The sequence below is a fragment of the Lepisosteus oculatus genome, chromosome 6 (genome assembly GCF_040954835.1).
Source record: "Lepisosteus oculatus isolate fLepOcu1 chromosome 6, fLepOcu1.hap2, whole genome shotgun sequence".
Lineage (NCBI taxonomy): Eukaryota > Metazoa > Chordata > Actinopteri > Semionotiformes > Lepisosteidae > Lepisosteus > Lepisosteus oculatus.
In genome coordinates, this window is record NC_090701.1 from 53,339,094 (window position 1) to 53,366,905 (window position 27,812).

The 27,812-nt window shown below is 39.2% G+C and overlaps 1 protein-coding gene across 1 annotated transcript in view; it reads right to left on the reverse strand.

The window, feature by feature from the left end:
* The window catches only part of ube2wb (ubiquitin conjugating enzyme E2 Wb), a 36,256-nt gene that overhangs the window by 5,507 nt on the left and 2,937 nt on the right, over positions 1 to 27,812 (reverse strand). Inside the window, exons 2-3 of the mRNA XM_015353711.2 lie at positions 23,477 to 23,568; positions 6,470 to 6,572 (exon numbers count right to left, since the gene is read on the reverse strand). Of these exons, the coding sequence (XP_015209197.1) occupies positions 6,470 to 6,572; positions 23,477 to 23,568 (195 nt within the window). The remainder of the gene's footprint in view (positions 1 to 6,469; positions 6,573 to 23,476; positions 23,569 to 27,812) is intronic.

A 27,812-nucleotide genomic window follows, 5' to 3' on the forward strand; every position in this document is an offset into this window, starting at 1 on the left:
TCAGAACTCAGCAGTTCAGGCTACAACCAAGACCTCTATGTTCTCTGCTACATTCTTCTGTAACTCAAACCACTTTATATCCATTTCTTCACATAGATACCTCAAAATTTAGTTTTTACCTTTTTATTCTATTTTGGAGCAGCACTTACATTGCACTTTCAATATTATTCAGTTTGCCTTATTGTAGTTTAAAGAATTTAATTTGATTATAATTGTAATATCTTGTCTATTAATACTAAAGTAACTTCACTTAATGTAAACCTTGGCATTCACTGTAAATCATCCTGGATAAACACAGTATACTGTTAATTTGTTTAGCAGACATCTTACTACCATCATTAAATAATAATAACCCTTACACCTACATAGCAGCTTTAAGAAAACTGCACACAAAGAGCTCTACAGAAAATGGACTGTAATGAAGGACTCCCCTTCACCACCAATGCATTGCCCCCACCTGGATAATGCACTGGCACCCAAAGTGCACCAATACTCTCCCCACACACCAGCTTTCAGTGGGGAGGAGAGCCGAGTGATGAAGCCAGTTCGGAGATGGGGGTTGTTAGAGGAGGCCATGGCTGGTAAGGGCCAATGGGAAATCTGTCCAGGACACCAGGGTTACACCCCTACTCTTTTCGAGAAACGCACTGGGAATTTTAATGACCACAGAGAGTCAGGACCTCGGTTTTACATCTCATCCGAAGGACGGCACCTTTTTTACAGTATAGTGTCACCGTCACTACTGAGGCATTAGGACCCACATAGACCGCAGAGTGAGCGCCCCCTGCTGGCCCCACAAACACCTCTTCCAACAGCAGCCTTAGTTTTTCCCAGGAGGTCTCTGATCCAGGTACTGACCAGGCTCAATCCTGCTGAGCTTCAGTAGGCTCCCAGTTGTGAGTTGCAGGGTGATACAGCTGCTGGTTATACGTGTAAAAAAACACTACTCGGAGTATAATGCCTAGGAATGAAGCTCTCCGATTCAATTTGTGATGTTACAAAATAAGTCTCAAAATCCAGATTTAGCTCCTGCATCAGTAGCCAGATGCTTCATTCTTTTTTAACATTGGATGCACCCGATGCTATTCTCTCCTTCTGAGCTTCTGGCATGTAGTACTATAATCTTCTTTACTAACAGAGTTACTCGACTTAGACAACTCCACAATTTGAAGTATAATTTCAACACTTCATAGTGCAATGACCATGATGAATGATGGATCAGATCCAGAGCCCAACTGCCTTAACATAAAAATGTTTTTTAAGCCTAAGTAAAAAATTATAATGCCATAACCACAAATCTCTTTGAAAATATCAAAACAAGCTGTACTGTTCTATAACTGAATAAGCAACAAATTATACAAGGCAAAGGGCAGTAAGATATGAATTTTATGAGGAGGTGCAAAATATTCTGTTTCTGCTGCCTAGGAACAAGTAGTACCCGGGATGCAACAGAGAACAAAAACTAAATATGTTAGGTAAATCTCTAGCAGCAAAAAGGAGGACAGACAGGTTTCACTGGTCAATGGCTGAAACCTGTTACACAAAACAAAGCAATGCGGTCACGTCTTAAGTCCCCCATTGTTCATCCACTTTCCACCCAAAACAACACATACGTCCAATACCTTATGCCAGAGGAACAAATGAGAGGACGCCATTTGTCCCATCTAGCTTATAACTGGTAGTTAATTGATCCAAGGATCTCATCCAGCCCTTTCCTGAAAGAAGCCAGGGCATCGGTCTCAACAACCTGGCTGGATAGCCTTTTCCAAACTCCTATAATCCTTCAGGTAATGAAGAGCATCTTCTGCCTTTGAAAAGCCATTTCAGAAAATAAGACATCTGCTGTGCACTACATCGTGATCACTGTGACCCATAAGAGAGACAAACGGTTATTGTTATTGGACAATACTGGATCATCTTGATGTCCACTAAAGCATGCACAGGAACACAGACCTTACCACTATCTGGAGAAACAATTCACTTCCACCGCTACAACTCAAAAGAAATATTTTAATGTGGAGGACACCAGCCATGTATTTGGTGTGTTATTGAGAATGCAAGTTTCTTTTTTTTTATCTAAAGCTTTATTTCAGGAACTTGCACCTCCCGATTTGCTCTGCGCACACTATACCGCTTTCAATTTTTCCCCAACAAGGATTGTATCAGGCAGGAAAGCAATGGAACATAACAGACATAAATGCCACAAAACGGGTAGGATGTTGAAAGAAAAAAAAAAAACATTGACAAATTGCTTTACAAAAAAAGCAGTAAGACCAGTTAAGGGGCTAGCGCTCAGTTTTCAAAAGGAGGTGCTGAATTATAACCTATACACATAGCATGGCTGGATCCGCTCAATCTGAAACGAACTACATACAGTAGCCCCCCGGGCCACTTTCACGTCTATCAACCACTGGTTTGTGTTGATGTTGCTGAAGCTCAATCAACGTGTGCAGATTGTGTAAGAACAAACGAAGTCTAACACATCAGAGGAGGAGACTATTCAGCGCCACTTCCTCTTTTGGTTGTCGATAGCCGACTTGTTTCAAGAAGCGCACCTAGGTATTCATTGAAAAGTCCCCCTCAAGCAAGCTTCATAAGCATGGTTATGTAGTTCCCCCCCACCCCAAACATTTTTTGGTACAACTTCTACTTTTGGTCTCAGAATGCATTTCCTATTACTTTCCATTTCTACCCTTGCTTTCCCATTTCAGAATTCTAGAGAAGCACATCATGTTTTCTCGTACCCGTCTCAGTTGCAAGATTCCAAAGCACAGGCCTGGATAGCACAAGCATGAGTCTAAGTTATGTCATCAGCCAACCGCTAAGCAATGGTGGGCAAGGGTGGCACAGTCGAGTGCCAGCAGGGACGGGATGGGGATGATGCAGTCAGGACTCGGTATTCCGACATGCCGCAAGAGCCCCAGGCCCGGTGAGAGACGCACCATTCTGGGACCTGCAGCTTGCTAAAAAGATGACTGTCATGGTGGGTGGGTCAGAGGAGCACAGCTGGGCTATTCTTACGCTCTCCAGTACAGTCCTGGACTGTACGGGAGTCGCCACGACAAAAGGACTGGCGCATCTAGATAACCGATATAGGTCATCGGTAACAGCATGTGAATAACAGGCTGAAAACGATTCCTTTTCAAAGCCAGCAGCTTCTTTGCTGTCAAGTTGGCGCTTGAATAGCACACACAATATTCTCAGAGTCCTACTTCTTATTTCTTATTTTGGAATTGCTCAGGATGATTACAACCTTATATTCTTCACTACGTACCCACCTGGAAATGTGCTCTATTGCTTTTTTGCACCAGGTACTGTGCACATGGATACTATTTCATTTTCCACGGAGCTGCAAGCCAAGATCATTTACATCGCCGGTCAGAAATACTAATCCGCACCTCAAATAGTCCATATAGTTGATGTCCCCAAAAGGGAAGCAAGGGCAAGAAACTGCACTACAGCTGCAGTGCTGGTTTTATGCTGAAATGAAAGAATACCCACGCCTGTCATTTCAGCTGACACTTAAACCCCAAGGAGGACACAAGAGACATCAGGCGTTTGAGGAAAACCGCTCTGCATGGCAGCTTGAGAAAATTAATTCTTCTTTAAAGGTAATTACAAAAATTTTTTTTTTCCACAGGACAGAAAATGAAAATGCCTTATATAAGTGGGAAAAAATAAGAACTTCTTATGAGAGACGGTGATGAGTCTTTGAAGCTGGTTTTCTGCTTAAATTTTACCAGGAAATTACAAAGGAGGTTCCAAAACTAGATGTAACTCCATCTCTCCATTTTCTAAAAGCTTAATCTAATACTGAAAAGCAACAGGCACAAGGCAGGGTACACTGACAGTCGCCAGTCCATCACGGGGCACAGACAAGCACACACTCCCTTCAGGGTGGGTTTTCCCAGAAGCCAATTAACCTACCAGTATGTCTTCTGACTGTGGGAGAAAACTGGACCAAACTCCATGCAGATGGCACCCCAGGAATTGAACCCAGGGCCCCAGCAGTGCCATTGTGCCTTTCATCTACCACTGAATATAACTCAAAAAGTCCTGATTATCAGTTAATTGGAGAGTTAAGATGAAACAGTAGACTCTTGGCTAAACAGGTCCTGAAACTGGGGAGCCCAACTTAGAGAGAGAAAGTAACAAGCTGTCCTACAAGTAAATGCGGGATGAACTGACGTTGCAAGTTAAAGTGCTAAAGTTCTAGAAGAAATTACAACCGCCATGAAAAAAAAATTGTATCCTTGTACTTTTGCAAACAGCTCAGACAGGCACTGCAACATTTTCATCATATTTTTGGTCCACTCTGCCAACGGCTTGAGATGTTTTCTGATGGTATGATATACAATTCATAGTTATACTTTGTTTAACAGAACAAGGTCCACCCTTGCTTAGTAACAAGGAAACAAAAGTAAAACTGGGAGGATGACATTTCATCCTCTAAAGATTTTCAAGACAGATTTCACTTTTTCATTTGCATGTTTCCCATGCTTTAGGAACGCAAAGATAATTTAAAAAGGAAGAGAGAGAGCAAGTAATAGGATATGGAGACAGCAAATAGCAAGTAGTTGTAAGAAAGCTTTAGATATTAATTACTTTAGATATTAAAAACTTAATTTATTTAGCAGAGCTTGATAGAGTCAAGCACCTTCAGTAAAAGGGTACATCTGCAGTGCCCTACCTGGGATAAAAAACCCCATATTTCCACCTGCGTGCCCAGAGAAGTAGATGCGTATTTCTGTGTTTTATATAGTTTTACGTTATTCAATAGCAATGCAAAACAAAAATAAGCAGGCATGAGCAGAAATCAGTAAGTGATCCTCTGAGTACTCTTCACTTCTGAAGCAAGCCCTTTGGATTGGGGAGAGCTCTTTTACATACTACCTGTAAAGCAAGAAACCAGATCTGTAATAATTCATAGAATAAAACTTCTAACAATGTTTCCTTTAAGACGCAGATAAGTTTATCCATCATACAGAGGGCAGACATGTCATATGCATTCTGCTCACACAGTCAGAACTACTTTTTCTATGTAAGGGTGGGAATATACATGTCTTTTTGCACGAAATGCAATTTTGACTGTTTTGTGAATTCTAAAAGCTAATTAAATGCCAACACGGCACAAACAAAATAGGATATAAACAGGAGGAAACTGAGAATATTTTTATATTTTAAAGATTTTTTGTGTGTGTGTGTAGGGAAGGGGGATGGTTGCAAATCCTTTAAAGGCTTATAAAGGGTCACTCACTGAAAGGCTCAAATATACTTTAAAAGGAAAAGAAAATGTTATAGGCCTGCCCAGTTCAATTATTGACACCAGCCTTACTTTCAAATCGTCTCCATCTGGCTTTGGGTAAAGTGAAGTTTCCGCATTGCTATGGGGTCATTAGCAAGACAACCCAGACAGACTGAGGAAAGATTTTGGCTTCCTAAAAATGTCAATTAACTCCAAGCCAAAGCTGGCGTTATCAGACAGCACTCGTTCCCTCTCCTGCGTTATACTTCCAACGAGGTGCGGCCTTGACACCGATAAGACAACCTCCTTATCAACATCTGTCAAAGGGTTTTGGAGGTGGAAGTTCACTGCTCAGGGATGCAACAAAATCAGAGGCTGAGAGACTGCAGAGAAGACTTTAGAACAAAGCCATGCTCAACCCCAGCCCCTCGGTATACCACTGCTGTTTCTAAACTTCTGCATAGGCACATAAACACATGCATTATATTCACTGATACTTCAATCCTGCACACATTCTGGCAAGATGTTCTTTTTTCCCCCCCCATAAAATGCAACAGAAAAAAACAAAAGTTCTTACGAATTTGTGTTCTTTAAAAATAATGAATTACACTGAAAGAAGAAATTTGATTTTGCTGATTAGTAATGTTTCTTCTTGCTCTGAAACAGTGCTTGGAATTCAAGTATGCATCAGGATATCTTTATGCTAACCTTTTCACCCTGTGGTTTAATTAATTAATTTAATTAATTCAGGTTTGATTATTAGGTTTATATGATGTTGTCTAAGAGCAAAATTTCTTATCAACACCTATGGGTGCAGATCACGATTAACCCATCAGAAGCACTGCTTGAATAATGTGAGCAGTAACTGATGAATAGGCACTAAACCCCAAGAATCAGTTTCCCCAGGGATGGCAATTACTGAACCATCATCACTGACAATATCACTGCAGCCGCCTCAGCGTGCTCAGGAGACACAATAATCCACACAGAGCCAGCAATGCTGCCGTTTCCTTATTAAGTACCAATGACAACTTTCTGATACCTTAAACATAAAATTACAAATGTATGCATTTTATATTGCTCAACATTTAAAAACAATAGTGCCTTACTAACCACTAATGATACTTAAGTCACTTTCTAATCCTAATGTGACTTGACCTCTCTTGCCAGATAATACTTTAAGAAAACATTCTAAAAACATTTGTTTTAAAATGTAAGTCCTACCTGAGGTGAATCAAAGGGATATCGACTACTGAATTTGAAAAGCAGCTGAAATTTTTCTCCTTCATAGAGTGTACCGGGGGCTCCTTCCATATCTACAATCCACCTGTAGAAAAAAAATTCAATTACTACGGTTTTCAGTAAGAACTCATGATTCCCTAAAAGGTGAAAAGTAGATTGTGCAGCACTGAAACATGAGACTCAGAAAGCTGCTAATTCCTAGTCAGGGTCAAGGAAACCTGAAATCCATGGACTAGAGAAATATTAACCTATTAAACCCCACCCCCAAAGGCACTCAGGGTCAGTTTCCACCTGAACTGGATGTACTCTTAATGATCTTGAATCATCTTGGAAACTATACACAGTACAGGCCTGGTAAGGCTCTAGAATTCAGGGTCATCAAGTCTAAACCTTCACATTTCTTTTATACATCTTACTCAGTAACCGCAGACAAGCACGGAATATCCAAAACAAACAAACCCGTTTTACTGTTTATTTCTTCAGGAGACAACTCCACCAACATGTCTACTAGCTTTGATAAAAATGTTAGACTGAGTGAACAAATCTGAAAAAATCTGCACACGTTTTCATGAGGACATGGCCTAGTATTGTTTTCTTTTTCTTAAAACAAATTAGAAAAAAAATGAACGATGTAAAAAAAAATCTATTACTACTTTGCAGTTATGCAGACAATAAAAAAACAAAACAGCATGGTACATTTCCCTGGACGCATCACAGAGGCTTAAATAGTTCATGTACTATAGGCTACAGGCTTGGAACTAATACTTTCTGCTATATCCTTTTTGATGTCTTAATCCAAACACTATTTTCACAGATCTCACAACAAAGACCTATTACACAAGAACAGGGCACCAGTTACATATGCATAATTAGGAATGGGTTCCAGGTTATCCAGTAATGTACAAATAAATCATTTGGATGTAAAAGGACAATTCATAAATTAATCATTAAATACCACATCATGCTCCTGGTCAATATTTAGAAAGTTCTGTACAACATTTTTAATAAAGTGGTTAATATTACCTATTATCAGAATCAATGTAAGCAGCTAAGGAACACAAGCTCAAATCAAGTCTAGCCAGGTCACCAGGAACTCATGAACAAAAGGTATGCCAAAGATGCTCTCTCAAGAAACCGAATAAATATTGGACTGAATTTACTATTTAATTGCAATATAGTCCATGAAATAAGAAAATGTATACGTTTTGAGGCATGGTAAGACCATCTCTCAAAAACAGTCAATCCAACCCTCATTCACAATGAACTGGTCATTTGAGGCCTTACTGCCACTCAATAAAATATTGAATACCTGCACCGAAGTCTCAGTTTCCACTCATTTACTACTGAATGTCTGCTTCTCAAATACACTGCCTTTGGAAGCACATCTTCAAACGTGCAAACATGTCTCAAAAAAGGTTTTAAGTAATGCTACAGAAATAAGTGTGACTAATTTTCACTTGCGCTGTGACCTGTATTGGCCATTTCAGGCACAGTAGTGATGATTAGAGAGCATTACAATACAGAACTCCCAAAGGTCATCTGTGCAAAGACTGTCAATTAAAGAACGTATCCCCCTTCGCACTTTAAAGATCAAAAGAGATTAAATAATTTTGGTACTTACTATGCTGTGCAAAACAAACAGGAAAAAGATATTTTAATTGAAAAAGTCAGATAACAGTCTGCTGAATTTGTCAGGATTTGACGCTGCATAATACATATGCAGTTCTCTTTAAGGATTACAGGAGCACAGAACAAGTTAGCCAGCCTGGGCATCACAGTCAGTCATGAATTTCAAGTAACCAAAACAGTGAAAACATTTAATCAATATCCAAAATATCACAGCACTTACAGTAGAGTTAACATTCTTGAGGTTTACAGGTTTAAAGCCCTTTGCAAAAGTTGCCATTTGCAAATAACTACACATTTGCAAATAACTACAATAACGTATAACCTCTTATTTTGTTTTTCTACAAGGTGTTAAATATGGAAACAAATAGTATTGAACATATGTAGCAATAAGTGTTGTTTCACATTTGTCACAAATAAAAGACAAAATAAATGATCCTCAAGGTCCTTGAACTTGTAAGTTGACAGGGGGAGAGGGCACTGGGTGGTCATATGGCTGCACAAAAGTTTCCCGAGAAGCTCACAAATGGGAAGAAGATACAGGCTGGAAAAAAAAAGTCTTCAATGCAGATGAAACGGGCTTGTCCTGGAAGAAAATCCATCTCGAAGGCGGACCAAGTGATGTTACTTAATGAAGTCATGTGGCGAGTCCCACGATAAAGCCAAGCTTGCTGTACCTGTCCTGTCTGCACACCCCAGGGCATCGCACAGCAAGAAATCCTCTTGCTTATTTCATGGCCGTCGGATGAGAAGACTTGGGTGACTATGGACAGATGGGTGCTCGCTCATTAGCGCGAAGACAGAAATGTCAGTGCACAAGATTTGGAATTTGCCATACGGCCCAGTCCCCCAAAATGAATTTTTCATGTCACGGCCCAACTCTGTCTGGCTAATCTTCGCTTGTGAATGACTGAATCCAAGAATGTTGAAACCTTCCTGTATTTTTCTGCAAACACACATGCATATAGAGCAATGTTGATTTTGTTGATGATATTTATGACAAAAACGCTCAATAACGGTTTTCATTTTAGTTAACGATAACGATACACATGAGCTATAATCCACACTGACGATGACAAATTAAATTGCTTTGCATTTTTGACAATTAAAATGAGACAAAATAACTTGTTTGACTAAAACTCATGCAAAAATGTATTTCATCAGATGAGGTTTACCATTTAAGCATTTACCTACTGTCTGGCTAATAGCAGGCTGGCTGTAATGGGTATAATCCCAGGACTGCGACTGTAGGTGGACTGCACATTGTCTCGGGGCTAGAACTGGGGTGTGTTCTTTCCCTCTTCTTTTGTGTAACGGTCCTTAATTTCCAGATGGTCTTTTCTACACCCCATATCACAAATTAGATTAAAAAAGCAGAGCACTATGACAAAGAAAAGTCATGAAGACTCCAAAAATATTTTCTTGTTATATTCCATGCTTTCAACTAAAAGAAAAAAAATCTTGAGTCTAGCAGTACCTTCATACCCTACAAGCAAACCAAAAAAAGCAATTGTAAAACTGTTCCTGAAGACAAAAGAACAGGACACGGCTACATTACGAGATGAAAAAAAAAAACATTTTAAAACACCATCTGGACCAACAGCACCCTCACAAATCTGCATTATGATGTTCTAATGTGAACATCCATTTTCACATTAGAGCTAGTCAAGTTAAATAGAAAACCTGTTATTTTTGCAGAAGACTGTAGGGTGAAAGCAGTTTGTGGTCCTTCTACTGTACTTCGGAAGACCAACGAAAACACTCCACTATTCCAACTCGGTACAGTGAAATAAAATCAAATTCAAATTCCATTTTAAAAAGATTTGTTTAATGCTTTTTCTCAAAGTCTTAATGTAAACTAGTTCATGGCTCTTAAATTTTCTTAGATTAATAGATAAGGTCTCTTATCTGTTCTATGCACTTGTCCCTTGCTTAGTTTGGTAAGTGAAAAGTCGCCACACAATTCTATAGATTTAAAGGCAATCAAATTAGGACAGTCTTAATTGTAAATTAAAAAAAAGACTAAACTCTAATTCCTTAATACTGCAAAGACTACATATAAATTAAAACTAAAACCTTTATACTTAAAGGTACAACTTAATTAAACAATTAAACTACATTAAAAGGGTGACTAAAATGTGACTACGTCTAACAGACATTTCAGTCAACTAGACTAGGACTATGACCATGTAAAACAATGACTTAACAGGGATAAAGAGTGATGTTTCTTCTGGTGCTCAGTATGGAATGAATAACATCTCAAGATTTACAACACGGAAGGGCAAGAACACAACCCCCAGCATCACTTCGATATTGCAAGTGCTCAATATCACAGCACCAGCAGCCCCGGCATCACTTTTGGCAGGAGAATCGTGCTTTCACAGGAGTCACTATGATAATCAGCCAGAGACAGGCACAGGAAAGCCTGCACAGCATAACAGGATTCAGGACAACAGCTAAATAAAGCACACAGCGGCAAAGGCAGGACACACTGGGACAGCTCAGGCCACACCACTGCTCCACATAGGAGCATTACACAACAATTCCTTGAGGATGACTGCACATGCTGAAACAAGTATAACCAGAGCCAATTTTATTTCGTGCCCGTTTGTGAGGACTAGTGCATGCATATGGATCCACTGCCCACTACTTAAACCGATGACTTAACACGGATAACGAGTTACGTTTTCTTTGGTGAAGGATTTCGATCACATATGCACCCTTTCCTTTGTCTCCATGATTATTTCCAATATTTTACACCTCAAGATTTCCAACATGGGAGGGCCAGAACACAACTCTTCTGTTCTGTTATTCTGTACTGTTCCACAACTCTTTACATATCCTGAATTTCATTGAAATCGGAAGCGGCTCTTTCTTAGCCATTGCATGAACACCCCCCCACCTTATGTGCCCTAGCTGTGCCTGTGAGTGAGGAGGGACAGGGGAGCAGAACTGCAGGCTCACCAGGGTTTATTGCCCTTTAATGGTTAACAGGTGTGTGTGCAGATGGATCACTGAGGGGGGAGAGAGAGCAAGAGAATGAAGCAGCAGCCACCTCAGTCCATAAGATGGAGAAAGAGATGTCCCCCCTTCATATATGGGGAAAGAAATTATCCAATGACGAATGAAATAAAAACGTTTTGAAATGTAATCATTACCAAATATAGCATACATGTCAAAAAAGTATATTACAGTAAATTACACATTTGTGAGACATGCATTTATAAACAATGTAGTTCAGGTGGGTAGCTGCGTCAGCATGCGTAGGCTGCAAAGGAACAAGTAATAGGTTTATTCCATGCTGAAAAAAAGAAGAAAGAGAACACAACGTTTCGGCCGTGGAGCCTTCTTCAGGTGTGAAGAGGTGTGAAGTGGAGCCTTCTTCACACCTGAAGAAGGCTCCACGGCCGAAACGTTGTGTTCTCTTTCTTCTTTTTTTCCAGCATGGAATAAACCTATTACTTGTTCATTTATAAACAATGTTCCATACCGTTCCCTACCAGAGCCAGCCATGGGTGTAGGCAAAACAGGCGACTGCCTAGGGCCCAGAGGTGGCCAGGGCCCCCCCCCCCCTCAACGTGCGACAACATTTTTAATCATCACATTCAAACACGTGCGAACAAATTCCCCCTTGTTCATTATCCTAAAGGACGCCCGGTCAAAAAACTGACCAATCGTAATTGAGCACTTTTCTGAAGCAGAAAGGAGGAGCGGGATAAGCTCAGACAAAGTAACTCACTGTAAGAATGCACAACATGCACGGGAATGTCATCATTTTGCGTCGAGCCTGTTAGGTCCACGCAAATCGCGAACGGCAGACATTTCCGAGATAGACGCGTGGACTGCTTGACGTGTTTTTACTGGAAGTCAACCGATTCACGTTTCCCCGCAATCGTACCCACGCCAGGCGGGTCGCCTGGCTAAAAACAGGCGCTGGTCCGCCAAACAAAAACCTGAAAGCGAACGTGCACTACAAGAGACTGATCAGCGATTATACGTAATCGGCATTAAAACGCATCGTTTTCCTGGCGGTTCCTCCTGTGCTTCATTTAATGAGGTTCCCGGGAACTCAACCTGTAGGCCTTCGGATTACAGCCTCTCTCCCAGACACAGCAGCAGGAGCAGAGAGAAGCTTTTCAGAGCTCAAGCTGATTGAAACATACCTGAGGTCGAACATACAGGCAAATTGGTTCATAAAAGGTTTCCCATCTGCTCAGCCTTACTGCTCTCACTTCCCTTGCCATTTGGTCTTAAGTAATTCCACACTTATTCCTGCAATTCTTTCCTACAAAGGTTTCAGTGCAGGACTTTCTAGGTTCTGATCTGCTAAAACTAGGAAGTTTTTCATTTATTGTAATTAAATGCTCCTATTTTATTATTTTCAATGTCAAAACAAATGTTATCTTGGTAAAATATGTGCCTTGTGTTCTTGTTTATAAGTTATTTTTTATGCATTCTTCAAATCTGGTTAATAAAACTTTCTACTTATATAAGTATTTTAGTCCTAAACAGTAATTTTCATTTTGAATCCTCATTTTCCGTTTGCTTCCAGGGGCTCCTGCTTACTTTGTTCTCATGATAGTCTGGAATCCTTCAAGAAAAGAGAACAAGATCAATCAGCATGGATCAATCAGTAACCATTTACTAAATGAGCTAATGTACATGGGTTAAATCTCTACCACTCGGTGACATCCTTATGGTCATAATTCCATGGCTGGACATGACCAGCCAAGGGGACCAAATCATAATTCAAATCGATTGCTTTACATAGCTGAGTCAACTGTGAAAATATTCTTATTTAAAATGATGGCACAAGCAAGCAAGCACAAAAACAGATCACAAAAGCATTAAAAATAAAAGTGGCAATGGTAAAGTAATTCTGAATTAAAACACACTAAAGACCAGCACTCAGCATATACAGACATCAGAATCAAGTCAACCCCAAGGGTGTCCCCAGGTAAGATCACAGCAAAATTATCTTATTTGAACATCCACCGTATCCCATTCCGCCTTCTATATACTGTCAAATGAAAATTGACAGTTTAAGACAGCAGAAAGCCCAGGAACTAAATGAGATTAATGGATCTAAGGATGTACAACAAAGGAGATCAGCAATACATTCTTAGACCACCAGCTTCCAGCTGGAATGCTTGGATTAATACCTAGAGATCACCTAGACTTCCTTTTGCTTAAGGGATAGCACCCATCCTTTGAAGCAGTGGACATCTTTTGTCTCAGAGGTGTGAATACCTGGCCTTACACCAATCACACTGCATCCACTAAATTAACAGGAATATCAGGCAATTTTGTGAGATAAAAGATACCGGGCTGAAAGAGGCCCAAAACCTAAAACAGTTGTGCAGTCTACTGGAATTCCTTTGTAAATCTAAGGTATGCAGTGGGTTCGCTGTCATCTCTCCCTTCCACGCAGGAATTTCAAGCAGTGCCGGCTCATGAAAAATAAGTGGAACTCGACTGGGAAGAAAAATGCATACAGCTCTTAAAAAAGCAGGCTGCAGGCTGTCTGAAGGGTGGAGGCTGCTGCTGATCATCGCTGTAAACCTTCAGCTTGTTAGCCAACTGGAGTTTCCTTTTTCAGCTTGGAAAGGGTCTTTGAGACCACTTCTGCTACACTACTTTTCTCCAATTCTTTATGGACTAGAACCGTTGGTCTTTCAAAGTTAAAAGCTCCATGAACTTGCATGCATTCTTTGCCGAGACGTTTGTCTGGGATTCTGAACATACTTGCCACCAATTCCTGCAGCATATCTGTCTGCCTGGACAGTGTCTGGATGCTTTTTTGAGTGATGAGGACAGGATGTCCCTATCGGGTAAACGTATCGGGGGAGAGAATGCAACTGCTGCAGATGAGGTGAATTTCATCCGTCATCATTCTGTGGAGTCCATTAGGAAATTCCTTCAGGTACATGGCATTGTCCGAGATAAACGCAGCTACCTTGTTGAATTCTACTTCAGAGCTCATAATTCTACTTCAGGCCTTCACTAAAGCCTGTTCTGCTGCCAGAAAAAATAACACTCCTTTACAAAAAACCTTCAGACCATTCTCTTTCCAGGAACCGACTACAAACAAAATGTGTCAAATATATTAGTCCCATGCATCTTATCCTGTCAATGACAGCCAACATAGAATTACATTCTGTAAAAGCCCTTTTAAAAAACTAGATGTGCAACACAATTTCTCGAAAATCAAGACATTTATTTGATCTCTGGAGATTATTTGCACTTTGAATGGTTTTTGTCCAAGTATTCCCATAGTTTCAGATTGCTGGTCTTTTCTAATGGTATGCTGGCAGTGGTGTAAGTCTCTGAACCTCTCTCGGTTCATCGCTGGAGTATTGTCATAAATCTCACTTGGCTGTCACAAGCCTCAGCTATAATCTTGCTCAATATGGGATTCAGATGCAATGTGGGATTTCATTGTTTTTTCTTGTCAAATCCAGAATAATGCTAAAAGGTGAATGGAATAATATAATCGCCATTTGCCTTTTTGCAAGACACCTGAAGGGAAGCGTTTGACAAACCTGGGGTAAAATATTATTTTCCCTTTGTCCACCATCTTTATTGTATTAACTTTATGCATGGGATGCATAGCTAGTTGATACAACCAAAATCAATTGATTAATGGAAAGCATAGCATTTCATTTGTTTTTACACTAGACGTGCAGTCATCTGTGAAAAATAAAAATGATATTGTCTATTTAAGTTTGATATGGAAGTGCAATTTCATGGACATACATTTTTGTGACTTCCACACTGAGTAGCTCCTTATTGATGACACCCCAGTTTACAGACTACATCAAATACTAGTTTTTGCACTCACTGGTGTCTGCCAAGCATAAACATATAGTTGCAACAGAACCTTAAAGGGAACTCTGACATGACTGAGGTTATGCCCATAGGCTTCCAACAACAGCTTTGCAAAACTTGTGAGCTCAGTGTTGCTCAGGTTGCCGAAATCAAACCTCAAGAGAATGAGGCGAGACATTTTGGTGAACTTTTGACCGTCGTTTGAAGTACATATGATCACCAGGGTTATCTTTCTTTGCTCAATCATTACTCACTTAAGATCTCCATCATACTGGAAAACTATTTACAATGCACTGTACCCTAATACCCTTCAATCCCAGAAGCTAAGCAAGGGTGGGACGGGTCAGTACCGCCACAGAAGACCTACAAGGAAACCAGGTTGCTGCTTCAACTGGTGCAGCAGGACCACTAGGTGGGTCACGTCCCTATGAATGGCAATATAAACACTACAGGAAGTGCCATCCTTCACATGATACATTCAAAACTACATTAAAAAGAGGCCCTCACTACTTAGTAAATAGCACATGGAACTTTTCAAAAGACAAGGTTGCTAAACCTGCTGGACTTAGTAGGCATCCCCAACAGTCCCTCTTAATCAGGTAGGGAAACCTACTTGAACCATAATGCAGTGGGGCAGCCAGTGGTGCATATTTACTCAAGCTTGGTCCATTATCGGTGGATGATGTCCCTCCCTTAATAATAAAGTGTTACATATATGCAAGTTCTGAAATATCTAATTAATAAAGGCTCATATTACCTGTTTATATTCTAAGGTAGTAAACAGGACTCAGTATGTCCAGAATTACTCTGCATGTGTGGTAACTAAAGGTTCAGTGCATTAGAATACAACGCTGGTGTTATGGAAATTCAAGTGTTTAGCAGGGAAACGAAAGTGGATTGAGGATGGGTGCTTAAATAGAAAACACAGGGTACAGATTGGAAGTGAATGCTCCAAAGTGACAAACAATGAAGTCCCACAGGGATCTGCTGCTCTTCAAGGTTTAGATTCTGGTATAGTTCATAAACTAGTAACATTTGCAGAGGATACCAAAACAGGAGGATTAGTCAACACTGTAGAAGCAGTTAGTGAAATGTAAAAAAAGTAAAAAAAAGATCAAATTCACGAGCAGGCAAACACATGGAAGATGAAGTTTAGACTAATGGAGGGTTTTGCATGCAGATAGTTTCCGAATTTGTGTTTTGGTTTTTAGTGAGCTAGGAAGGGAGACTTATGTAAAAGACTCGGGTGTTCACAATGACATCATGTATGGCCTCTAAACAATGTGGGGAAAATAATTCAAAAAGGCAAATAACTGCCAGAACATGCAGTAAAAGCATAAAACTGAAAACAAGGGATGTAGAAAAGGTGTCTTACACACTAGGGAAGGCCTCATTTAGAATAGTGTGTACAGTTCTGGAATTCATAGAAAACATATTGCTGCAGTGGAATCAGTCCAGAGAAGAACAACCAGATACTTTCCAGGGTTCTGTTCTACAAAACCAAACCTTTTCGGTTTAAAGGCTGCGAAGGAACCTGACAAGTATCAGTACAAATCCTCAAAGGCACTGACAGTCAACACTGGCTACATAGCAGCTTTTACCCTAATTTCTACAACCAGCCTCTACAAACTGGACAACAATACCTAGCCTGTGAAACTAATCAATTAAAGAACACTCTCGACAGTTAAAAACTCAATTAAAAGACTTTTTTTCACTAAAACCTCTAATCTGTAATTGATCATTGAATTTTTCTCTTGGTATCACAAAGTGGATTAGTTGTGTATTTGCCTCTCACTTCTTTTTACTTCTGTTGTGCAGTGCGTGCTATTCTACAGTGCTTTAGGATGAAAAGTACACATAGAAATGATTACATTGTTAATAAAGTTGCAGTATACAAGAGTTCTGGCTGCCCAGATATAATGAGGACCAGATGACACAGACAATTACATCTGGGATGAAATCACAGAAGTGAGTTTTAGTGGAGGTGGCAAGATGAAGATTTCCTTCCTTATTTAAGCACAAAAACATGTATTGAATTCCTAACAAAGACAGGACAGTTCCTCCAAGATACAAAATGGGCAAAAAGTTTTAAAAAACAACAAGTTCAACTTATTTTACCAAAAATTCATGATTTACAAGATGTGGGCTTGAAAAAGTCACTTTTTCAAATCAAAGTTACATAAAATCCTAAGGCAACAAATGAAGAAGTTGCAGGATCAGAATTTTGAAATGTTCCTCAGGGAAGCAATCTGGATCAAAACTGGTCAGAGCAGGTTTCAGACTGTCACGCTTAAGAAGAAACAGGACTATTATTTTACAATTGTTCTGAAGTTCTTAAAACACAACTACATAGATGCCCATAAAAATCATAAAATTAAAGATAAAAATTAACTGTAATAGGTAACATGAAACATCTACACTTATTAAGAAAATAATTCCAGTCATTCTTTCACAGACTTACCTACCTAAAGATAAGGATGCGTTATGGCAGTTATGCGCCAACTAATAAGCACAGTCCCACATTTTGATCCCAAAGTTTAATCATGTTTTAAATCAAATGTGGTTAGTTGCTGCACCACTTCTTGCTAATAGTATGGGTACCAATCCAGGGGTGAGCGACATATGATGAAGAGAGCTTTTACTTCTGGGTAAAGCAAAAAAATGCAGAAAAATAACCTGGCTCATTAATTGTTACAGTACCAAAACGCTGAACCTACCTGCAGCATCCCTAAAGCTAAACAACCAAGTTGCTGCATTAATTCAACCTACAGTAACATTTCTTCAGGTATTAATAACATTCGTTTCCATTTGGAAAAGCAGAACAAACATTAAGAACCTGTTAAAATTGCTTTTGTCTTCTCTTTGTGCACACAAAGAAAGCTAAAAAAACAAACAAATGGAACAGAATACATTAACTGTGCATATGACTGCAGTGGTGGAAGTAAAACTATGAGTTGAAAAGGTGCCATTGCAAAGTATATCACAGTAAGCAAGTCCTTGAAATGCTGGGATAAGGAACGTCTCACTTATTCTGGACCAGGTAGAATGTTGTGATTTTTACTTCTCTCTATGACATTAACTAGAAAAACAGAACAAATGAAGTCCATCTACATCCTTAATGCATAGTATAGTGTACTTAATATACCAAACTGTATACATTACATGTACAGGAAGGTTTTTGGACGTTACCGGTGTTGGTATCACATGAGGTTTTCACATGGAGACTATTCATCTGGCTGTTGGCTGGCCATTTCCAAACCAAGAGGGCTCAAGCAGCACTGCATCACACAAAACTACATGCTACTGAACTCCATGGAAACACTGATGGAAATGTAACCAATTTCCTTCACTGTTCTACCCACAGAGGTTTTTAATTCTCGACACGGAAACTGTAAAGCATACTGCACACAGTATATAAATACATGTACACCAATTACAGGATGAATTTGCATTTCGGACAGATCATTTTTAATCTGCAATCTTTGGAGCGATTCGCAGAGCTCTGAACAGCTGGATGATGGGTGCTGCTCTCGACAAGCTTGATCGCCCACCCTGTTTTGTAGCAGATTAGTGGCTTGCCCGTTAGGCTTTGCTTATTAAAGTCACAAAGAAAACCTCTGCGGATAAACAAACAGGGGTCCTGTGATGATTTCCAGATACAGGAAAATGTCTCCTGTAGCTCCAGACAACAGTTCAGCCAATCTTAGCAGGAAAATGAATTAAGTGAAAGATCACATTAACAGGACAGAGCTATGGACCTGTGGATAAACTGGATAATGATCTTACAGTATTTAAGACTTGTCTTTAAGGTCTTAGGAACTATACTATATCCTCCCCAGAATGACCAGGCTAATAATTTAGAAATAATAGAAACAAACCAAGAGTAAACCTTTAATCAAGACCTGAGGTCTGCTTGTTTAATCTTGAAGCTGGCATTGTACAGGCACCTTTCGGAAACAACTAGCCTCAGAAACGCAGTTTAGTTAATAAACAGATTAACGGGCATATTGTGACTTTTTCTTTGGACAAGGGTGCTGTTCTCATTGCAAATATCATGTTATCATGTTAAGCCAAGAAAATGTCATGGACATATACTGGTAGGGTGGATATATACTGGTAATGGATAGAATTAGCCCTGATGCGAGTGTGTGCGTGTTTGTGAGCCCTGCAGTGGACTGGCATCCCTTACAGGGGATAACCAGTCTCACACACACTACTTGCTGTGACTGGCTCCAGATCCCCAGCAAACATGTATTGGATAAAGCAGTTACACAACATCCAGATACAAAAATGTCTTCTGTAGCTCCAGATAACAGTTAGGCCAATCTTAACAGGGATGTATGTGAAAGATCACATTAACAGGATGGGAAAATATCTACAGTGACTTCTATAAGCTAAATTAATTATTGCAACCTTATGACGAGTCACAGGATAGTACTGAACTCCTGGTAAACAAATATCTAGTACACAATAAAGCAGGACATTTCCAGTCATCTCCCAGCTCCATCTTAAAATTAATCTAAGCTGCTCAACTGTGCAGCAATATAAAATGGTCTGTCAAATTTCTCAACATATGCAAACAGATTCTGGCTCAAAATGATTTGAACAACAAAGGCAGGTACAGGCATCAGTTTTCTCTTTCCTCTGCCGTCTAAAGCCGTTTAAGCCGTCTAAAGATTGCTCTAACAATACTGGATATAGACACTTGCTTTGTGCAAAAACCCAGTCAACTTTAATTAGCTGAAAATGTAATTTCCTTAAGGTAATTAACTTTCAAAGCGATGGCGCTTAAAATTAATTATATTTTATCAGGGACATCTAATGGTATCACACACTAAGGACCGGTTTCACAGATTCCAATCCGCACTCACTTGGACTTGCTGAAATTCTCTGTAGGAAGTCCCAGGTTAATGCTAATGAGGGCCCAGGAACCTACTGCTAGGCTACAGCTCAAAATGTGAATCATTTTCATTTTATAGACCTGCAATTGTAATAAGGAAATAAAAAGTTAGAAAATTCTAATCCATCTTCTTTCTTGAACTAATGTTTCCAAACCAGCACTTTCAATCACACATTACCCACATGCGACAGACAAGATTATAGAAACAACTGCTAAAAGCTTCTGAAGAGTGGTCATGGGAACAGTCCGAAGCCTCCCTCACAGTGTGGAGCACAGTTTCAGCTAGAGAAAGGTCTTCTAGCACCTAATTCATGCATGAGGAGGGTCAGATCTCAATCCTTCACATATCACAACAACATGAATCTTCACATTTTTCTAATTCTTTTCAGATTTAAACTTAAAACTCGCCCTTTTATTAGGGCCGATGCCAGATTGCCTTACAGTTTATACTATAAGCTCTTGGTTTACTTTTATACTTATTATTGTATTTTTTTTCACTCTTTTCCTTATTTTTCACTATGTACAGCACCCTTACATTTGGGAAAGTTATTTGCATAATAATATTTATACAAATATTAAGTTATTTATAATCTACAACTCTGACTTAAAAGCAGTTTTACTGCTAGGGCTGCCAGTGTGTCCCTGTTCTAGTTTTCGTTCCACTCCAAACTTTAGTCAACTGTTCGCTTAATCGGTCTACATTACCACTGTTTCCAACTAGCTCTGGGTTTCTCGAGGATTATATACATCTTACACTGGGGCCCTCCAGTACAGGTTGAGTACTGTAAGTTACATATAATCAAGAGTGAATAAAAGTGTTTTAAAGTTTTAGAAACACAGTCTGGGAGTGTCCACGTAGTCACCTGGCACTATACAGAGCACCGATGCCTGAAGCTTCTAACCTTCTTATCAATGTCAGCTGTCTATTTAGTGACCAAGGACAAAAATACATTCAACTGGTATCATTTCAGACTCGTGTGCTTGTAAATTGACACTTCAAAATTGCAAATCCCTGACAGCAATGCCAGCAGGCTTTCTATTAATTAATATGCAAATTACCAACACTTCTATTATAACATACAATTAGAACAAGAGGGTGTACTAATTTGTTTTCAGCACAATAAAGCCTCAGCCTTAAGGGGACGAGAACTGGCGGCCACTGCCCTTGTCCCACAGACATCCGAATACTTCCAGTGACTCGTTCTAGTGTATCAGACTGTGTTTAGCAAATGCATATGGGAATACCGTAGGTTTTGCTAATCCTTTCTACTATTCGAATAAATAAAACATGGAAAAAATATTACCCTCCCCCCACAATAACATGAAGCATTTAATCATTCTCCAATACAGTTGAGTAACATATACTGAATGTCATCATGGTTCTTCAAGCCTTAATAATCCATAGAGAACACTATTGTTTTAATGTCCTATATGTTAAATGTGTCGTATTCAGTTGTTAAAGATACATCCATTATCATCACTCCAAAAGTCGGTTTTCAGTTTATTCACCCCTGTATAACTTTAACAAAAGGTTGTTCTTGATCTTGTTCTTGTTGTTTCCTGGGGTTATAAGCAACGCTGGATTGTGTAAGGCAGGAATTGAGAGTACTCATTCACTGGTGAAGCCATTTCTTACTTCACCACCCCATCAGCTATACAGACTATGTAGGGATGGGATTCGCAGTCCAACTGAAGTTTTGTATGCAGTTTATTCAGATGATCAACGAGAGCAGAAACAAAACTGTAAACTACAATCATTTAATCATTTTCAAGTATTTTTTTTTATTCCAAGAACAGCCCCAGCTAACCTCACGTTACCATAAATGTCAAGACAAGGGCAGGAAGAGAATATATAAATACACAACGGAACTGTGCTGCCTGCCTTAATTTGCACGATTTCTTAATAGGCTGATGGAGCAGATTTCTTAACAATGGAGCAGATCTGAGGTACATCATTTAGGTGGGAGCTGTACTTCAGCAGTAGATTAAGTCAATTCACTCTTACATACAGAGCACTTTGACACCCTTCTGGATAAAAATTACTATGTAAATTCAAGAGATGACTAATACGGTACAACTGGAGAATGAGGGGAAAAGGGCTAATTTTTAAATAAAAATGCCTTCAACTACAGCTGCTTTTACTTTAATTTTACAGGCTTTTTGCCTACAAAACATACAGTAAATCAGCCTATTCTAGCTGTGGAAAAAAATTAAAATGTAGAAAGATTAATACTGCTGGTGCAACCGATTCAGGAAAGGGGGGACAGCTTTTTACTGGATTTGGCAAAGCAGTGTTAACGGTCTTTCTGGTCTGCTTTGGTTCTGAAGGAGTTCACCTTTAAAAGCATCTTCAGTGAGACCAGAGGGCATCTCCCTCATATCATCCACACAAAAGGCGATTACCTACAGACATCTTTCCTGCTGGAAAGCAGGAAGATGGGTGGAATTCCAAAAGACAACCAAGAAATCATTTTTACTTAACAAAACTCACCCCATCCTTCAGCATCTGCCTCCTCTGCTTTTCTCTGGTCATGTTTGCTCAAAGACAGTCAGGGGACTGAAGAGCATACTTAAAATTTTGAAATTGAATGCGTGTAGAGGGTCACGACAGGCACTGAAATTCCATTTCAAGGAAGTGAGGACCATTTCTCCAGGTGGATTTCCCAGCTCCCAAGATACAGTTGGTATATGACAACCATTTGATCAGTCAGAAACAACTGGTTCCAATGAGGGAGTGAGGGCCAACATCAGCTTTCTTTTTCAACTTCCAAAGCTTCATAGTGCAAATCCTGCCGTTACAAAACGCCTTTGTTTCCACATACTGAACACCTGTTACAGGTTCATTTTCATTTAATTAAACAGGACAGGAGGTCCCAACATGTAGTTGAGTCTGGCAGTTATTCCTTTGTTCATCTTGGGAACATTAGTTAGCAGGAAAAGTATACATTACTCATATGAATTACGGTAATACACAGATTCAACGAAGATTTTTTTTAATGGATTTTTGTTCTTTAGTTTTAAACTGAATCGATTAAGGAATGGAAGCGTTTGCTTCACCAGATCAGTCAGACTGATAACAGCATACAGAAGCATACAGAACACTAGCAAGAGCAGATAATGTGCATTTTACTCACAGTCTTGGATTAAGCTCTCTTATCAGTAGCTACATCCCAAAAAAAAACAAAAAAACATGTTCACATTTAATTACATGTTTTTTTATTTTATTGCATAGCTTTACTATTTTATAGTATTATATAAATTGTTACGGAGGTTGATAAATGCACTGGAGTCTCAATGTTTGGTTCATTCATTCAAAATATTGTCAATCTATGCACACAAGACATGAGAGATTTCATAGCACAACACACAAAGGGAAGTCAGCATCCAAGTTAACTCTTGCTAAAGAAAAAAAAGGAATGAATGATTTTGGCAATTTAAACCCTCAAGCAAAACATGACCTCACAACAACATATGCCAGGTGGGAAAGATTTACTTTCTCAGATCAAGAAAGATGCTGCATGAGCTACTAGCGATGTTCTCTTCAAATAATATAAATAGCACCAAAAATAATACCAAGCCCTACACAGCAGTCCTTCAGAAAAGGTGTTCAATAATAACCCTGTCGGTATACTTACTGCGTTATTGTATTCTGTACACTTTTCTCATTCAACGTCATTCCAGGGGGCGGATCATTTTGCAAAGCTAATAGTTCCTTCTGTAGCCGTTTCTATAAGCAAAGAAAAAAAAGTGTTTTTAATTTAAGAGTCACTACGTGTTCAGCAAACAGATACAATCTGAGGCAAATAGGAAAGCCCTCAGATTACAGTAAGCACCGTAACATATAAAACACCACAGAACATTTACAGAAGCAATGTTTTACAGATTAAATTCCTGAAAAGTTCTATTGGTTTTATTGTTCCCCCCCTTTTCCATGATTACAAAAGGAATAATACAAAAAGGATTTGTGAATACATTTTTCAAGCAAAAATATGTTGTATAAATTCTATATTTCCTTCTGAAATTTCTCATTTGCATTACACTATAACTGGGTTCTTCGTGCAACATCTGTAGAACATTGTCCTGAGAGCTTATTTATACTTTCATAATAATGGAGTAAATTTTCACCTATTACTGATGTCGCATTATTTTGAGAATTTATCACTGTGTACTTCTTAACAAACACCCATTAAATTGATCAAAGTAGAGAAATTGATGAGTTGAAGGAGCGGAGAAAATACTGTAGTTAACTCCTTGTTTTAAAGACAAAAAGAAACAGAGCAATTTTAATAAAAAGGCTAATTTTAAACATCATTTTGAGCACATTTTTCTTGCTCTTTTGAAAAGATTTAAAAAGGTAGGTGGATCTGAATGCACCTTGACAAATTTGGGACAATTCTGTACGTGTACAAATTCATTGCAGAAAAGGGCCATTCTTACAGGTTTTACATCCAAAGAGTAAAAAAGTCTGACAGATAAAGATGTGTGGGAGGCAGATGGAGACTGGTGACAGAAAGATAGATAGATATTAGCTAGACCCACACTTCCAAAGCTAGACTTTGAGAGACATACCATAAGTCTTAAATGATTCACTGATTGTTAGTGTCATCACGTCAATTAGATTGGACACCAGAGTGAATCTAATGCCAATCAATGCTGACTTTGAGTAGTCCGCCAAGTGTTTTTGATTAAGTTGTCAGAAGCAATAAGATGGAAGCAAGATAATAATACTAAATTGATTTTGACAATGAAATGACTAGGATTAATTTAATTCTAGGTCTTAATAAGAACAGTTCTACAGTGGCAGATAAAATGTTGCTATGCCTTGGCTTTGGTCGCAGGAGACTCTGAATGGCATCCCTAAACACCAGCTTTGTGAAGCTCGTAATGTACAGTTATTGAGACAGGCTCATGTAGGTGTAGATTCAGTTCTGTGGTAAGTTTTGTGAATTTCGAGGCCATTTTGTGAATTTCAGCAACTATCCTTGTCAGTGAAAAGAGACATGTGACCATGATCCCCCTTCCTGATGCTGTTTTCCCTTGTTTGGTATAAACCATCATGACTTTCGACACGGTTTCCCCCTTGCCATTTCTGTGACTAATTCACCTGCAATTAAGGCAACAATTATTGGAACTCCTTCAAAGTTCTTTTATTTTTTAAAGAATCCTTTTTAACTGTGATTTCAGTTACTTCACAACAGGAGTGACTTTTCATTGGGCATTTCCATTATTTTGTTCACCCCCCCCCCCCCCCCATGATGTACTTAACACTTAGATCAGATATGTAAAGTAATAGCTATGTGAAAAACCAAACATGTCCTGAAATGTTAAATCCAGAAGCAACGCCAATACCAGAGAGGCTATTGCTGTATGAAACCTGCAGTTGAAAGACAAAGGATGCTGCTCCTCCAGAAACATTCCAGGGCTTAAAGCAATGTCCTCCACTGATAGAGTGAAGGAACTAAACCTTTTTACTCTTTAACAGACATCTTTACAAGGGTACATGATTTAAGTACTCAGAATCCCCAAAGGCAACACAGGGTACTTCTTCAGAACGAACAGTGAAACGCATATAAAAGGACACAACTGGAAACTACGGGGAAGTTCATTCAAACCCAGAACAGGAAGTACTTCTTTACTCATGTGGGAGTGTGGAACAAGCTGATATCCTGGCTTCCTTCAAGTTGGATGAGATCCTTGGTTCTATTAACTACTATTTACAGAACAGGCAAAATGGTCTGCATGACCTCCTCTTAAGTTTGCAGCCCTTTTTAAGTTCTTATATCCGTGTATATATATATTCGTATATTCAAGCTTTTTTTCTCCTAAATTTGATTCTACATTGTTAGAAAGTGGACCAAACAAAATCATTCTAGAAATTTATCACAGGAAATACTAAACACACCCATCCCTCAGTTGACAAAAATGGTTTACGAATTTTTGCCGTCATGAAAAATATTTGCAATATGTTTTTATGGTAAGAAGAGATTTTTGCTTCAGCGCAGGAGGGTCCTGTGTAGTGCAATGGAAGACACTATGCTCATAAGGAGACCTCCCACATCACACAAATCTTCAGCATGTCTTTCTTTGTCTTGTTCACTACCATACTAAAAGGGTAATTATCATAAGAGAAGGTTCTTATTTTGACGATTCAGTACTCTGTTACAGTAAAAACAAGATAAGCTGGGTGATTGTCCAGACCACAGGAACAAACTGAAAGGTTTAACAAGTACAGGGAACAAATTTCCAGCTTAAGAACAGTTTTCAAGGACAAACAAATTACTTCTGTAAAAAGAGGGAAGGGAGTAGACAACTTTTACCTATATCAATTTAATTTAATGTTTTAAAACAAATGTTCACAATCTTACATGTTCTGCATTTAGGGTAAAATTATAATTAAGACATGCTAAATTTCAATTTAAGCATATACAGGTAACTTTATATCATTGATTTTTATAGCTCAGTAAGTATGCAGTATATCTAAAACGTGGATTATTGGTCGCCCCTTACAATTACTGACCCTGTGTAATTTTGAAACAATGAGAATTTGTTCTAAACCAAGTGTTTAGTTTAATGACACTTTTTGCAATTGCTTATGCAGGTGACATCTCTGTACAAGACCTTTTCTCTTCACCCACAGGACACAGATAGGATAGATCATGCAGCGGCAACCTGAGATTGCCTTCCTGGCTCCGTATGCAAGTCTTAAAGGTCAAGAGAACAAAAGTGCAGTTTGCAGTGTTTTTTGTTTCAATGCTTGGCGCTCGTTTTTCATTTGTGCCCTTCAAAAACACACCATCATATCTCTCGATTGTTCCACTCTCTCCTGGACAAGGAAAGAAACCTGTTCAGCTAAGACTTCCCACACAGTTGCTGCTTGCAGTTGAAATCACTGTGTTCATTTTACCTCTCTTAAATTACACTGAGATGTATAAATGCCAAAAATATTCCATATATCTAAATCAAAACAGTTATGCATCTGTTCCACAAACAAGAAAGAAAAGATGAGATACCGCCTTCCACAGAAGCATGATATCTCAGATTTTGTCCTACAGAGCTCAGACGGGGACACCCTGACTAGCAGCTATGATTAACACACACTAAAACGGCCACTTTGATGACTCACACAGCTAGGGCACAACCTGCGCCACAGTACAATTCTCATAAACCAAGAGTCTTCAAGGTACCAAATCCTGCATATAAAAAAAATATTCAACACTAACAAATCCACTTCCATTTTAATGTTTAATATTGCTTTCAGTCTTCATCCCAAGTCTGACTTGCACACTTTCATTTTATTCTGCTAGGGCACTGTCTCTCTGGACCTTAAACTACATTAAATTTAACGCTACAGTAATCTTCTATTTATAACACAATGGCCAACAGATCCTGCAGCACCAATGAGAGAATTACTGTAAGGGGTGGGGGAGGTTTAGAGAAGCTTACATAAATTGTAAGTTATACAATAACAAGCTAAGTAGTAAAACAAAAAAAGAATGTTATAAATACTTAGACCAGGGGTGCCCAGTCCTGAAGAAATGGTGTGCCTGCAAGATACCGCTCAACTGGACCTGTTAAGGCAGGAACGAGCTGATCTAACGTGGTAAGAGCCAACTTGGAATGAATACCCACAGATCAACTGGCCCCTCAGGAGTAAAGCTGACTGTTTAAAAGCATACAACCAGGTTCTAGAAGGCCGGTGGTTTGCCTGCAAGGTATTCCAAGTTTCTATAAAGTAGCAGGACAGGACAAGACAAGTGGGGAGAAGTTGTTGGGCTGGCTCATCTGGGACAACAATGAGCTAATGCAGGTGGTTAAAAACCTAGCTGGACTGAACAACTGCCCTCCAGGTGTCGGCAGTGAAAGACCAGTCAGTGCAGGAGCTCAAAGGCTAAAGCACATCAAAAATGACTGGCTGATAAGCGAGGAAGTAAGGAGAGCAATTCCTCATTCACCCTGGCAGTACAGGGGGGA